Genomic DNA, 16,105 nt, shown 5'->3' on the forward strand with positions numbered 1-16,105 from the left:
AACAAATAATTTCATACAGCTATAACATGGTAAGAGTGCAGACTGAATACACAACTGAGCAAACATCCTGATGATCCTTATGTCATTGTGGATTTAACAGCTCTTTACGAGACGGATTCTCTAAGTTGGTGGTACTTCAGGAGTTGATTCCAGATGTGTGTGTGTGTGTGTGTGTGTGTGTGTGTGAGAGACCCACCCTCGTGGTAGTGGCGTTTGTGCGACCAGGGCTGCCCGTCACTGTGCTGGAGGAACATCTGAATACAACGCCTCAACAAATCCTCCCAGCCCGGACGCATCGACGCTCGCAGAGAGTTCTGGTCGATCTGGATCAGTTTACCTGCCGGGGGAGGACAGAAGGAGGACGAGCAGGAGGGAAAGGGAACAAGGAGACGCATGAGGGGGTGAGTCAAACCTCTTCACGGATAAAGAATGAACGTCAGAGCCTGTTTGAGCTCTTGGCGTTCGTTCAGCGGGCATTTAGGGCACCCAGCTCCTCACCTGACAGCTCATGCCGGGTGTTGAAACTCTCCGTTCTCTCCATGGCTGTCACCCGACGGGCCACACAGATCATACATGACTGAAGGTCTGCAGGTGAAAGGAGAGGAGTGTCAGACATCTTTCATGATCATTGCATGCGGTTCAGACTCATTGTTTTTTGGTTTTAAACAAACTCGACAAATTGAAATTGCTCCTCTGGCTCTCTACTGAGGATTTGTTTTATGCTGCACCACGATTGGCTTTCACAGTAGCTGTGATGACACAATATTTCTTTTTGTGAAATGAATGCAAAAAATAAACTCCAAGTGAAATAACAATGAGCAAAACACTTTTTTCAGTGTCGGGGGAATAGCAGGTAAACACAGATCAGTGTCTATTTCAACACAGTAAAATCCCAAGTTAAGGAGTCTTCATCATGAGCTAAAACGTGTGACAAATGTGTACCTTCCCCCTCCTCGATCATGGCTTTGGGCTGGGTGAGAGCAAAACACTGCATGGTCTCATAACGTGGCCCTCCTGGCCCCTCCTCCATGGGGCCGTGAGCGTGGCCAAACTTGACCAGCATCCGGCAAGTGAAGGTGTGACTCTTCTGTCGGGCTGCCTCGCTCCCCCACGACACTCCATTTACTAAAAAGGAAATGCAAACAGAAAGAAAGTTACACTGGTGAGTAAAAATAGAACGAGCTGAGAATGAATCGCCGGTTATTCGACGTCACAACGGCTCACACACACACAGACAAAACAAACAAACACACACTGCAACTTGTAATTTCCCTCTTAAATTGAGAAGCCTCTCTTGCTGTTCGGCTGTCTGGCTAAATGGACCATGGGATTAATGTAGCCAAGGTGTCGATTTCCAATAGCTCTCTCTCTCAGTCTGGGCAGAGGCCAGGGACACTCAGCCATCTATCCTCATTTAGGCCCTGACTTCTCATCACGGCACACACACACACACACACACACAGACACACACACACACACGGGGTCACCTTCACAGGGGAAAGGGAGGAAGAGAGAGAGAAAGGGGAGGCAAACTTCAGAGAGACATCCAACTGTCCTCCAAGGTCTACGTAAAGCCTTATCAGGGGCCTTGAGTTGGCCGGAGGTTTCTGTCTGGCAGGTGCAGGGAGGTTACAAGAGAAAACCCAGGACAGCGAGACGGTTTGGTGGGGGGGGGGGGGGGGGGGGTTAACTGATAGTGAGAGATGATTTAACGAGGCCTTAGGACGGAGGAAAAGCAGTACAGTCGCTGGGGCCGACATCTCCCATCAGACACAATTAGTCAACAGCGAGACAAGACAGAGGGGTCAAAAAACACACAACCCAAAACAAAGGCTCACTCCACGCTGTGCACGATTGGGTGTTTGTTTTTGTTAGTGTGTGTGTGTGTGTGTGTGTTTAACTGTAGCTGGCGTGGTCAGCGGTCATCCCGTAGGAATGTGCAGCGAGTGCGTATTTCATTCATGGGCCCGAAAAAAAGATAATGAAGGGCCAGAGCAGCAGAGCGAGACACAATGAGGGGCGGCAGAGCAGAGAGGGAAGCAGGTGGAGAAACAGACGAGCACAATATTCGTCTTCGTAGGCGGCCGCATGAAGAATGAATGAGGCTGAAAGAGTGAGTTGCGCGAGGCAAAGGGGTGCCGCTCGGAGGAAAAGTGGATAAAGACGAGTGTTAAAAAAATAAAGAGAGCGAATGAATGAGGAATAAGCGAGCCCACACTGCTTCGGAACATTACTGGGGAGTTAATCGAGTAGCAGGTTCAGTCGAGCACACAAATCCATAATTAATCAGCTTAATAAATAGTGCTCTGTGCACATACTCATGGGCTTAAACACACACGGGCAGCACCTTTTTAAAAATGCAATCCAATTGCTGACATAGGCATGTAAATATACACAATAACACACGGGCACGGGCAAACAGGAATTGCATTGAGGAAAGAGTAGAGGTGCATTATTCAGCAGTAAGTAGTTTCCAGATGGCTGCCATGGGATCTGAATGGAGCTCAGGCCTGTTTTACACTGTCTGGACCACTGAGTGTGACTGACAGCTGCGCTACGCTCTGCCTGCTTAGCGCAGAGTGGGTGGGTGCTGCCGTGCACATGTGGGTTTTGTCAGGTGTGTGTGCGAGTGTGTGTGTGTGTTTCGGAAAAGCTCTCATGCACTTCCCAGGAGCTCCTCCGTAATAACGAGAGGAGGAGTTCAGAACGGAGGAGCGTGAATAAATAACTCGAGTGAGTTTACGTTGACGCGTGAGCGCAGAGTTGTTGCAACCTCTGAAGAGTTCGTTTTATACCTCGGCCCTGTGGAAGATGTCAAGCAGGGTTTACTTCTGAGCAGATGTGCAGCTTCCCTGTGAGTGTGTGTGTGTGTGTGCGTCTCTCTCACTGTTGGTCTTGGGCAGGTTCTTGTGGAACTCCTCCCGGTCGTCCTCATGGAGAATATTGTACACGCTGGTATTGATGAGCTCCTCCTGTTTGTACTGCAGGTACTGCGTCACGTTGTCCGACACAAAGACGATGCTGCCCTCCCGGTTCACCACAAACAGGAAGCCGTCTAGAGCCTGAGAGCACAGCGACAGGAAGTCACCACCCGCACAGCTGGCTGATCAAAACCTTCAGTTCAGACTATTTTTTTCACCACATCGCCCGGGGTGGATCGCTGCACTCACCTGCAGGAGGAGCGGCCCCAGGTGGTCCTTGTCGATGACCCCCTGACCTGTCGAGGACACGTCCGACTTCTGGACGTCGTCGTCGTTGGATGAAGCTTTCCCTGCAGGAGAAGAAAGGGAGGGGGATGAGCCAAAAAAAACTAAAAAAAACACACCAGCCATTTCAAGCCCAGCTGCCTACAAAGAAGCAAAAAACAAAAAGAGCAAAGGAGAAACACAAGGAGAGAGCAACGATACCTGGAACTGGAGGAAACAGACAGTCATTCACTACTCCAGCTGCGCCAGCAGGGGGCAGTGTTTCTCAATCTTCACTTAAATATATATATATTTCTTAATTTAAAACTACAGGTGAGGAGGGAGACAGACGGAGGAAGGCTTCTCTGAGGAGCCCGTCAGGAGGAGTAGAGGGCTGGGTGCATGTGGAGCAGGTAGCAGCCGTCCTCTTGCTTTATATTCAGTGTCAGACTCTGAGGGACTGTCTGGTAGGCTGGGGCTGAGAGAGAGAAAGAGAGAGAGAGAGAGAGAAAGAGAGAGAGAGCGGGAGAGAGCTAGAGAGGCTCTGGAAGCTGTAATGGTGCAGGGGCAGGAGCTGAGGCACCTGAATTAATGGAGGGGCTGAGGCTGAGCGAGGGAAAGAAAGACAGAGAGAGAAAGAGAGAGAGACAGGAAGGACCGGAGCTGAACCAGAGGGATGTGGACGGAGACGACGCCAACGGGAAACGGCTGGCGTTTGGGTTTGTTGTATTAATGCGGGGCTTGGTCTGAGAATGAGGCGGGGGCTCTGCTCGGCTACAGGAATCATTCTATCTGATTAGCTCCCAAGGGGCACAGATACCCACACAAAGAAAAGAAAGGGAAAGCCAGCCATTGCTGCCAACATCCAGGCACTGTGAAGCGAAGTGGAGACGGACCGAGAGAAAGAGGCAGAGGAAATAGAATGAGACATAAACAGAGAGAGGCTGCACTCCCATCAGCTCACTCAATATCTTAAGATGCTGGGAGCAAACCTGAAGATGCTGCAACTCATTGTGCTGCAATACAGATGAGAGAGTGTGTGTGTGTGTCACAGTACATTAAATCCAAGTGAGATGAAAAACAGCAATGATTGAGGGGAGAAAAAGCGCGAATATGAAGACTGGCAGAAAGAGCAACTGAAAGTGAAAAGAGGAGAAGAGGAACAGGTAGCGAGCGAGAGACGTGTCTAAACGGCCGTGTCATTTCTGTCTTCACTTCCTGTAACTATGGCAACCTGTCAGCAGCCAGTCGGGGGCAGCTGTAGCCTCTTCCCCTTCCTGTCGAGGTGGCAGACGCCGACTGAGCCGAGCCGAGACGCGCGAGCAAAATTCACCCCTGATCTCGTGAAATTCACCTTGAGCGGAAAGAAAAACCCGTATACCGACACACGCGTAAATGTAAAAAGATGTCCATTCTGCTCTGACAGCGCGTGTTAAAGTCAGAATCTCAGCCTGGACGTGTTTTTTAAAAAAAGAATCGCTCGCTGTGGAAATGACCGCTGCATAATGTAGACAGAAGTATGACAATGGCAGCTGTAACAGAACTAATAATTTGGCAGTTCAGCAGAATGGATGGGCATGTGATTACCTGCAAACACCCAATTAAACAGCCCCTGGCGAGGGCAGCACACAGCTGTGCATGCCCAACAGACACACACAAGCAAATGACAGGTTCACAAAGCATTGCCAATGTTTCCTCCCAAACATAAACAGTTGAAGCTGTGAAATTTGTGGGAGATGAATGACTGACTCGTCCTTGCACCTGGGCTCTGAGGAGGCACATGTGTGTGTGTGTGTGTGTGTGTGTGTCCAGCTGTCTCTTCTTCCTCATCACCTCTACCAATGTTTCCTACACACACTCTTTTCAACAGTCCATGTGACTTGCGGTGCCCCCTGTCCCGGTTGGGGTTTTCAGGCCACTGTGTCCACTCACCCTGCTCTTTGATCTGGCGGATCTGCCGCACCGTCTCTTTGAGGATGGCACATTTGTCGGGTTTGACGTTGAAGCTGTCGATGTCGCCGAGGTTGGCGGAGATCAGCTCCGCCAGCTCCTCGATGTATTTGCTCTCCTGCTCCCGTCGCTTCCTCTCACACCTGCAGAGGGCAACGTGCAAAGATTTAAGGCTGAGCTGACGCTACTTCAGCAACTAGAGTTCGGCTCGGGCCGCATATTTCTGTCCGAGAGAGAAGTAACCGAGCCCGACCCAAACACAACAGGCATTCTGTTTTTGTCATGAAATATTATACAAAATGTGTCACTTCATTTTTACTACTGTACATTGTTTAGATGCAGATGTTATTTTGCATAGTATGAGAGTTCTCTCTGCCATTTTTATGTTCCGTTTGAGTTTCAATCCTGAAATGAACTTGTGGTTTGGAGAGTCAGTTTGCGTTGCTGTCATATCCTTACCTTCTTAGAGAGACACGATTTTAAACTCAATGAGACATAAAATTAGAGTCAAATGAAGTAAAAAAAAAAAGGAATTAAAAAAAATGTATTTAGTCCGAAAATACTTTCATAATCTTCTCATATTTTTCCACACATTTAGGTTCTGACTCATCGCAGCACACGGCCCGGCCTCAAGAAGCCACTGACCCAGTAGCCCACTCTCTGCCGTTTCTCCTCTCTTGTGCAGATCAGACACACTTACCCCAGACCAGGCGTGTCACAAGTGGAGAGCTTGCGTTTCCGGTTTTCTGAGCTCAGAGGCTCCATGGACTTCTCCCCCAATCCGCTCATCGCGTACACATATCAGCACCTGGGAGGACGGAGCACAAACGCACGTACACAGGTGTGAATAAGGCTTTAATACAGGCAGAGGAGGGATTATATAGTCCCGTTTAGCCCTTTAGCTCTTATTATACACGTAATTGTGAAGACATGGGAATCATCCTTTTCAACTCAGCAAAAATAACCGATACAGAGGCAGCTCGTAAAGTGGATACAGTGCAAAACAGAACACAGCAGAGTAAAATATGCTTATATCATGCAAATCGTATTCTCCTGGCAGAGACTGACGAACATAAACATGTCTGGTCTGCCTCCTCCCCCTCCTCCTCCTCCTCCTCCTCCTCCTCCTCCTCCTCCTCCTCCTCCTCCTCCTCAGAAAAAAAAGAGAGAGAGTAAGCATGTGAGGTTGTGTTTGTTTGTGTGTGGGCCTGTGCATGTATGAGTTAATCAGCTCATATGGTGCGTGCATCCACACACACACACACACACACACACAGGATTAACAGTGTCTCTGATGATAAGCCACGCTGCACAACTAACCCCGTTAGACAGCCGTCTGTCTCCCATAATGCATCGCATTTCATCTCCAGGAAGTGATCTGATAAAGGTTGTAGGGAAGAGAGGCCGATGGCATAAAAGGAGGAGGAGGAGGAGAGAAGGGAAGGAACGGAAGAAATAAGGGAGGGGGGGGGGAAGCTGGTGCTGTGAAGTGAGCTCTGATTGGTCACTTTCTTTTCCACAGTGACAGCAGCTGACACTGGGGAAAGGTAGGTGGGAGGGAAGAGAGGAAGGGAGGGAAGAGAGGAAAGTAAATGAAGGGGAGAGAGGGCGAGAACAAATAGTGTGAGACAGAGGATATACAGAGTAAATGCAGAGGAAGAAAGAAATTGGGGGGGGGGGGGGAATCAGAGCGAAAAGAGGCGGAGGCAGAGGGAGCGAGCTGAGAGAAAGAGAGATAAAGGCATGTCGGGAGGGAAGGGGGAACAGGTGAGAGGGGGGAGGAATCAGAGGAGGAGATGTAACATTCAGACTGTCTGGTGTGTGTTTTGCATGCCTGTGTGATGCACAGAGTGGGCTGAAAGCTTCCAGTGCCCCTCTTAACCTTCACAGCCATGAGCAGCTTTTTTCATTCCATTGATTACATGGTTATCCTCTGACCAGAGCACGCCTCGCCTGCGTAGTAAATCAGGCCAACGGCAGGGGAGAGAAGCCGGCCTGTTATTTAATCACCGCGCGCCATCGTCGCCTGTTCCTTCTTGTGGGATCAGAGCCGCTCGCCAAAAAACGTCTGATTGCGTTCAGTTTTAAATCTTCAGTGGTGCGAAGAAGACGATATATCCGGCTCAAACAGGCAGCGAACACACCTTCTCATTGAGACAGAATCAATGTGAGGGCTTGCTTTCATGCATGTCTTCAAGACCAAGTGATACACAAGTGTATTCCCTTGCAAGACAACAACGGGGAATACTTGCTTCTGAAAGCGAGAGATGCTCTAAACACACGCCGATCCTCTCGCTCAATCCCTCCCGCTTTGCGTTTCTTTCAAATGTCTCTTTTAATCTCTCCCTTGAGTCCCACCCATCTGACTGTCTTGTTGCCATTGTCTGCTTGCCTACCTGCTTCTCTTCCCGCCTATCCTCCTGTCTACCTGCCTCCGCTTGCTGCTGTGTGATGAAACCAACCACGAGGGAGACGCGTAAAAAGCAGGGGGGGGTACAAAGTCGAGGGGTTCAGAACTCGAAGAGCCAAAGTGTTTGAGTGAAACTCCGTCTTTGCTCCTTCAGCCCGCCCGCCTGGCAGCCTATTGATGGAGTTCTCAAAGGGGGAGTTGCTCTAATTGCGGAGTGAATGAGGCGGCCCCAGAGAATGGTTGATTGGGAGGCTGCTGAATGCCCCAGGGAAATGGGTCACCTCCAGCCTGGCGCGGGCCGCCCGCTTTTCCAGTGCAGGGAGAAAGTCAATTACACGCCACAGGCAGCGTGGGGCCTGGTGGCAGAGAGGCAGCGAGGCTGCGGTGGGCACAATATAGCAGCAGGGGGCAGTGGGAATGAGAGGCATTAAGGAGGGAAACGGGAGAGGGTGACGGCAGTATGGAGGGCAGCAAGAAGGAGAGGGGAGATGGGCGTGAAGATGGCTATTCAAGGGAGAAAGACTGACGTGTGATAGATGTGAGAAAAAGTAGAACGTAGTTTCTCTGCACCTGGGTTTGAATTGTAGCATTAAAAACAGTTGAATAGAAACTTCGGAAGTTTAAAAAGCCTCGTTTGAGGTGGAAAAGTTGTTGAAAAGATGTAAAATGACGTAAAACAGGAGGGAAATCCACAGACGCTGACAGAGGAGAAAAATTATTTCACGAAAAAAGCAAACACCTTTACTCTTTGTGTTTAAACACAAATGGATAAAAGGAATTGGCCATTTATAGCAGATGGTTACGGCACCATTCATGATCATTCAGCCAAGGCAGAAACAAACACATCACAGGCTCCTGATCAGCTGCACCTTCAATAAGTCTTTGGACGAAATCATATGGTTGAAGATGACTCACAGGCATTAATCAGAGTCAACGGTAATGGTGGGAAGCTGTTAATCAGAGTGCTTATTAAGGAGCAGCTGCTTGTTGTGGTTCGGCCGGAGACACACACACACAAAAAAATAAAAAAAGGACAGAGAAGTTAGCTCCCAGCAGACTGAGGCATCATGGGAGATTCTTCTGTTCTGCTGCTGACATGCACAGGTGAGTGCACCCATGCAGGTAAACAGCTGTGGATCTTTCACACTAACTTTGACCCGGTTCTAGACCCGAGCGATTTCAAGGGGTCTTCTGCTGACCCTCATATTCTCCGGGTCATTAGACCGGTGTGAAGGGAGCATCGCGAGGGTCAACGGCGCTGTGGCATCACCTGGGGCGAAGCTGAACTCTTCAGGTCTGCTACAGGACAGCAGTCTGCCAGTGACCCTGGAGCCTGGAGCCCGGTGGGAGCACTGCTCACCAGGAAGCACCGACTTTATGGCGTTATGGGGAAAACCAGAGGAAGCAGTTCACCTCATAAACTAGAAAGCATGCAACCCAATCCCAGTTGAGCTCACAGGCTTCGGGACAAACAAATCTCAGCCTTAATCAACACTTTGTTTCCTTGACAAGGGAGCTTGAACACTTAAGGCCACATGTCTGTGACACACGAGATATTCATGGTCCCCAGAGGATTGCTTGATGACCCCCTAACCTTCCTCTATCCCCACAATCAGGCCAAGGTTTCCTCCTTCATACAGGAAATATAAATGTTTATCTAAATTCCTTTTCAGACATGGAAAACGTAACATTGTTGGCCGTCTATCTGTTGAAGTCACAGATTTTAGTCATCTGAAGACGTCTTTTCCATAAATGTTCCTCGTGGCTTCATTTGTTCTTATGTTGTATGTAAAGCATTTTGCTGGATATTATTATGTTCCTCCATGCAGTCGCTATGTTTGTCTTTTATAAATGACACACATGTGACATTTTTAACCTCTAGTATTTCTTTTTTTGTTTCATTTATTTTTTGGAAAATATCACAAAAAAATTTAGCGCAGAGAAAGAAAATGAAGTTTGCAAAGAGATTTCATTGTTTCTAACAATAACCCTGAACAAGTGTGTTGAATAAACATTCAATATTAACCGTTCATTCCATGGATTTCATGATTCAGTTCCCATCAATCAGATCACGTTTGTTTTCTATAATTTGAAAAGTTTTTAGTTGTTGGGAGGAAGTTTCTGCAGAGAGCTGCGAGTTTACCCGACAACTTTATATGTTAGTGAAGCGTCTGGAGGCAAATTCAACATGAGTTTGTAATTGCTTCCTTTGCTGGATCGGTTTCCTCCTGTCTGCTTTCCAAAGCATACGATTCTGTGTTTGTGTCGTAAACACATTGTTGAAAATAGTGTTTGTTTTACGTGTATTTTCACATGTTATGTGTTTTAATTGTTATCTGGAACACTCTATTGCTGCTGTCTTGGCCAGGGCTCTATTAGAAGAGAGATGTTGGTTTGATAAAAGTACAAATAATTCTATAAGAACGGTACTTTTTCCACTCTGTGAACGTGTGTGATTTTTCTTTTGCATACTTAACAACACTTCATAACACTGGTGAGTTAAAGTCATGGACTCTAGGGGAGCAGAATATAAATGCATGAACAGCATCTTAAAAATCTGAAAGCAAAGAGAAGACAGAAAGGTTTCGGAAGACAAAGTGGAGAGACGGCAGACTTCCCACGACAGAGTGAGTCACAGCAGAAAAAAAAAAAAAAGAAGCCCGACGCCACAAACAAGAACGCGTCGGAAAGACTTACTGAGAGCAGACGACGTGTGCACAGGGAAAATTAGCAAAGAGCACTGTCGACTCGTCTTTAAATCGGTGTTGTACTGAGACAGATGTAAACCTGTGTCTGTGTACCAGCTAAGCATCATCAGAAACATCCAAGAGCTTCACTTCGGCTTTCATTTAAACTCTTACGTTTTGTTGAGCACGAGAGCTCGGAGGTTGTTGAGCACGAGAGCTCGGAGGTTACAACACGAACAGTTTTGTCAAATCTACTGAAAAGCTGAGAAATGGTTGTCTCCGTTCGTAAAACAAACGTTCATTCACCGTCTCTCAAACACAGAGGAGGCTGAACTGTGGCGCTGGCTGCCATGAAACTTCCTGTGTGTGTGTGTTTGAATAGCGTCTCCATTCTTTCTGTTTTTTTGGGGGGGGGGGGGGGGGTGACAGAGTTAGCGGGGCAGGCTTAGGCGATGCAAATAGCCCCGCGGTCGCCTCCCCCCGCCTACCTGCCTGCCTGCCAGCCGCCGTTTCTTAATCTCTGTTGACAAAACAGAGGCACACGGCCCTGGTCTGGCCTTAGCAACTCACACCGGTGACATGACAGGAGCTGCTCCGCTGAGAGCGCTCTAAAGCAGAGACCGTCGTGACTGCTTTGTGAAGGACAAAGGAGAAACGCCTGATCTCATTCTGTCGATTCAAGTTGTTCTAACCCAGTACAGAACATTTTAGGAGGTTTGTTCCCTTCTGGAAATTCCCATTTCAGTGATTTCTTCTCCTGTCGATAATGTTCCTCAACATTCAAGATTCAAGAGAGCTTTATCGTCATCGCCTCTGAATGACTCTTACACTTCATCGAGGAAGCAACTGCAACGTGTTTGTCAAAGATAAATAGAACAGGGAAAGTACCACAAATACAGAATGTAAAAAAGCATTATGGCATTTACACTTCTAGATACGGTAATCCCAGTTCTTTATGTCAATATGGCCATCAGTGAATCACACTTTGTTTGTGAGCGACTTTGGCATGGTTGATGCTGAATGTATCATCAGGTTTCTACAAAGAGAGTCGTCGTCAGTTGCAACTGAATTCTTAAAGTTCTGTGATTGGCTATTTTCCCCCAAAATGCTAAATGCGTACGGGCCTCTCTACCTTTGACTTTCTATTCTCAGAACCTCCTCCACAGCGTGCCTTCAAAAGCATGTGTGAGACTGCACGTGATCGAAAGAGCAGAGTGTGGTTTGGTTAAGTCTGGGCACATTTGAGTGTGAGTGTGTGTGTGTGTGTGTGTGTGTGTGTGTGTGTGTGTCTGTGTGTGTGTGCGAACGTTGTTGTCACCTGCAGACAGGGGTAAAAGAGTAATGCTCTCTTTCAGCCTCTGTGGCAGGTAGAGCACAAAGAATAATTTGATTTCTCCTCCTGTCTCCCTGCTGTCTTCCCACTCTTCATTTTCTCATCTGCCTGAAAATCACCCGCTCAACCCTCTTTGTTTTCCCTCTTGCTACCACCACCTTTACCGCCTCGTTCCCCAAAAACTGTTCCACCTTCCAAAATCCAAACCTCAAAAACACAAGAACACCTCCATTTGCTTCAGAGAACACAAAGCGTTCTCCACGTTCAGGTCAGGAGGATGTTGCAAGAATGTGGCAACAACAAGAAACCGGCGAAACTGCTCAACCTAAACCCAGCAGGCCGTTACCATGCCAACCATATATGGGATGTTAGCCCACCTTGTGACGGCGCCCGGGATGATGGACGATCAGATCCCCTCTCGCCTCTCGCGCGGCGGGGGGGGGGGTTCTATAGTCCTATGTGAGCTGGTCAATGGAGTCTGGAGAGAGAAGAACAAAAAAAGAAAAGTTTAAGCTCAACGGTGCATGTTCATTATAGAGATATTAATGAACAACAAGCAGCATTATTAATCGGCGGCCTGAAGACACAAGCACAGGAAGCTGCATTAGCAGCTTAATGAGCAGGAGGAACTGTGAAGGGGGCCGTGACTTTGCTGTGTGCTTTTGTCTTCATTGCGGAGAAAACACTCCCGTGCATTTGCATTAACACACAGACCTCTCCCACAGCCAGAACAACCGCACACACACACACACATATGCATACACACACACACACACACACACGTACGCGAAAAAGGGATGTTGAGACACAAGTTTTACAGGAAGCCAAACCGTTGAAACCTGAAAGTGGCGACAGCATGTGATCCACAATTCAGCCGGTCACTCTGACTGCAAAAGGTAAAAGAAAGTGCTGCTCCACTGAATGAGCACTCCTGATCGATACCATTGGATGTAAACGTCAGGCCTCTGTTTGCAGATATCTCTCATGCTTTGTGGACTCCGAGCAAGATTACGAAAACAGACCATTTGGCTAAATCACCGCTCTAATCCCAGAAGCACATAATAGGCTAATTTGTGTCCATTTAGATCCTGATAATAAACAGTGTGTGTGTGTGTGTGCGCGTTATCCACGCTGAGTTGTTGTAGTAGCTCAAGTGTTCTGTCTGAACAATCATCAGAGTGTATCCCGTGGGGGTAAAGAGTGCGTAACCATGGAGAACGCTGGGCGTTTCCATGACACCCTGTCATCAGTGAAGCTCGCCGCCAGGATGTCTCATGTTCATCTGTCACTGTGTGTGTGTGTGTGTGTGAGATGGAGATAAACTGTAGGTTACTTTCCTTTTTGTTACCAGGATGTGTGTGAAAGCCCACGTTTACAACCAAATATAAGGACACACCTACATGAGCATGTGTGTGTGACCTCATGCCCAGTGTGCCTATGTTGTGTATGTTTACATGTGTGTGTCTGTGTGTGTGTGTTAGTGCGGCATTCACCGTCAGCGACCTGACCGCTGGCTGCACCCATGATTGGGAGCAGATGGGGGCTGTCGCTGTGTGTGCGTGTGTGTGTGTTAGGAGGAGGAGGAGGAGGAGGAGGAGGAGGAGGAGGAGGAGGGGTGGGTGCTCTAGTTTAGGTGATGTATGGACTCTCACACACCAACAAAGAGCCTCCTTCTACCAATGTGTTTCCTATTAATTGAAAGGGGAGAAAAATAGAGCCAGACACTGACTGCTTAAGTGGGATTTATAGCTCAGCTGCGACAAAAAGCAAGTGGCTCCATTTTTTTTAGGCAAAAGTTGAAGATATTAAAACAAAAAACAAAAAATAGTTCTCCTCTTCACGCACGAGCTGGAACAAGAGAGCCTTCGTTGCGATCATTACGGCTCTTTGTGCTCACTGTGACACATGCGTGAAAACCAGAGTGGATAAAGGAGCAGTTAACGGCATGTGGTGTCGCTAATATCGGCGTACAGCCTTGAAAATAACAGCAGTGTGAATGAGCTGAAGACGCAGATGTTGAGTCCATAGAGAAAGGTGACAGTCCGCTCTCCTCTCAACACACGTCTGTAGTGCTCTTCAATTACTCGACGCCAGAGAACTAAACAACCTTTTACTGTATGAATGTTTGTGCGCTGCATGCACTCGAGCGACACAATAAATATCTTCCTCTTGTTAAAGCAACACACTCTAACAGGAGGCAATAAAGACTCAGCCACGGTTCACATTTTACTGTGGCTGCTCATACGGCGCCATTAACTTCATGAACTTGAACTGCTCAGTGTATCATCAACAGCAGAGAGGAGCTCACATCTTATCTCAACGACAATTCTGCATTTCAAAGCGGTACAAAAGCACAAAAAGACGGTCAGGGAAGCTGATTTAAGCTCAGTTTGTTGTGACTTTTGAGAGATTTCTTCCTCTTTCCATGTAACGATATTGCAGAACTCGCAGATGATCAATCAATGTTTACTCGGCCTCTATTGCTCACTTAAAACTGGGGATTGTCAGACCTGTTTAAGCTGATAATTGGTATTCAGCTTAATTTGTCTGCGCTTCACCCAAAACCAATGCAAAATCATGCTGTATGATAACAAGCCACGGGAGCACCAGCACTGTAATATCCTGGAAAATACATAATTCCCTCGATTTCTTGTAACTTATTATTTCAGATGTATGCCGAATGTTAAAATGATTCACAATCATGCACCCTCTCCTCTTAGAGGAGGCCTGTCCTATCCTGGCTGCTGGCTGCCGCAGTTCAGAAAGACAAACTTTGGTCAATCTGCTTTCTCGGTTTAAATGGAGTTCCACAAACATTCGGGACTCTGGCAGCTTTGCAGTGTTTAAAACCAGCCTACGGCTAAAGTCAGCACAAAAGTGTCACTGTCAATGATTGCCTTGTACAGTATTTATAGCAGTCATCATGCTGAATCTATTTATTGTCTCACGCTTTTTATGTACCGTGTTGTTTTATGTTGAGCGTTTATTATTTTGTCTACCTGCCCAGGGACGACAGATGCAAATTAGCTTCTAGCTAACTCTGGTGTTATTACTTTTAATTATGCGATCCAGGTGTTGGACAAACGGACACAAAGACTCGATACCTACGACAGAATAGTATCCTACCTGGATGCTTTCAGAAGGAGGATAAGTGGGCGTTCAGATCAAACAACAACAAAAAAAAGCCCTGCATTTAAAGGCAAGGGACTCCAAGTTCATGACCACAGGCTTTTATCAGAGGCAAAAACACTGCACGGTGGTTTATGAATCTATGAGACAAGATTTAAAACACATTTTATCTTTCTGTGCTGCGATTGTAAGATAAACAGTTGCCAGGTGACATTGTGTTGCAGCTAAATTCGAGCAAAGGACCCACGTAGACCATTAAAATACGAACAAAAAGAACAACCAATATTGGTGAAGATAAAACATTGTGCAGAACTGGATGGGAAGAAAGGCTTTGTCAGCCGGCACGCTGCTGCAACCAAAACCAAATACGGAACTTTAAATCCAGTTTTCAATCCTGTTACTGAAACCAAATCCCTTCGAACCCATTATCAAATGTGATTGAGTTCAGCGTGCACCATTTGCAATCAACTAAAGTTGTAAATAACTCAAACCTAAAGAAAACCATTGTAGGTCTCTGTTGCTTGACTTTTGCTACTAAAAGAGCAGAAGAGAAGTGATTCAGTAAGAGATTCGTTGGTGTCTGGATATTTTTGCCAAACAGGATCAAAAACCAGCTCGCTAAAATTAGTGTTATTTGCATATTCTTAAACACAGCCATTAAAAAACAAAAAATTCAAGTTCAGCCAAAAGGATCTACGCCTTTAAGAGACGTCTTCAGTCGTTTTTTTGTTTTGTGTCCGTCTGCTGTTATGACTGTGAATGAGAGAAATTGTGTCCGCTGGCCAGAATAGCACAGTGAACAACCCATAAAAGTACATTGTGTGTCAGTGTGTGTACTCTGGGAAACTCTGCCCCCCCCCCCCCCCCCCTCCAAACAAATCCAGCACTGGCGCAAAATGGGAGCCAAGCCACATCTTGGCACCTCGCCTCCCCTTAAACAAATCAGGCCACAGAGGCGAATAAAAAAAAAAACTGAGTCCAAAGCTCTCCTCCTCAGACGAGGGGGCACCAAAGAGGGGAGTCGTTCTCCGCTCCCCGGCTCCGTCTGAAATGAAGTTGTACAAGACGGAGAGCTGCTTTTCAACTCGGACAAAAAGTGCCGGTCTCCATCATCATCATCATCCCAAACCCGCTTTTCTTTGCTGTTAAATAGCACTTTGATGTTATATTGTTCTTAACTGGCCTCGCTTCTAATTTCTTTTCTTTTTTTTAACTCATTGAAAACAAATAGCTTCTCAGTTCAGTGACAAAGTGAGCGTGAACTTTCCATCTTAAGACCAATTACCGATATCATAGCACACAGCCGGCCGCTTCAAACTTCAGAGAGGGGTAAGAGGGGGTGGAGGATGAAGCGAGGGGTAAGAGGGGGTGGAGGATGAAGCGAGGCAGAGGCAAAGCGTCTGGCTCAGGG

The 16,105-nt window shown here is 47.2% G+C and overlaps 1 protein-coding gene across 1 annotated transcript in view; it reads right to left on the bottom strand.

Annotated features, from left to right (window-relative positions):
* The window catches only part of LOC306781059 (nuclear receptor coactivator 3-like), a 48,974-nt gene that overhangs the window by 10,368 nt on the left and 22,501 nt on the right, over positions 1–16,105 (bottom strand). The window contains exons 2-9 of the mRNA XM_079273711.1: positions 11,943–12,043; positions 5,836–5,943; positions 5,118–5,278; positions 3,171–3,271; positions 2,888–3,062; positions 943–1,125; positions 499–585; positions 197–337 (exon numbers count right to left, since the gene is read on the bottom strand). Coding sequence (XP_079129837.1) covers positions 197–337; positions 499–585; positions 943–1,125; positions 2,888–3,062; positions 3,171–3,271; positions 5,118–5,278; positions 5,836–5,924 — 937 coding nt within the window. The 5' untranslated portion in view covers positions 5,925–5,943; positions 11,943–12,043. The remainder of the gene's footprint in view (positions 1–196; positions 338–498; positions 586–942; positions 1,126–2,887; positions 3,063–3,170; positions 3,272–5,117; positions 5,279–5,835; positions 5,944–11,942; positions 12,044–16,105) is intronic.

This window comes from Melanostigma gelatinosum (assembly GCF_949748355.1).
Source record: "Melanostigma gelatinosum genome assembly, chromosome: 8".
Lineage (NCBI taxonomy): Eukaryota > Metazoa > Chordata > Actinopteri > Perciformes > Zoarcidae > Melanostigma > Melanostigma gelatinosum.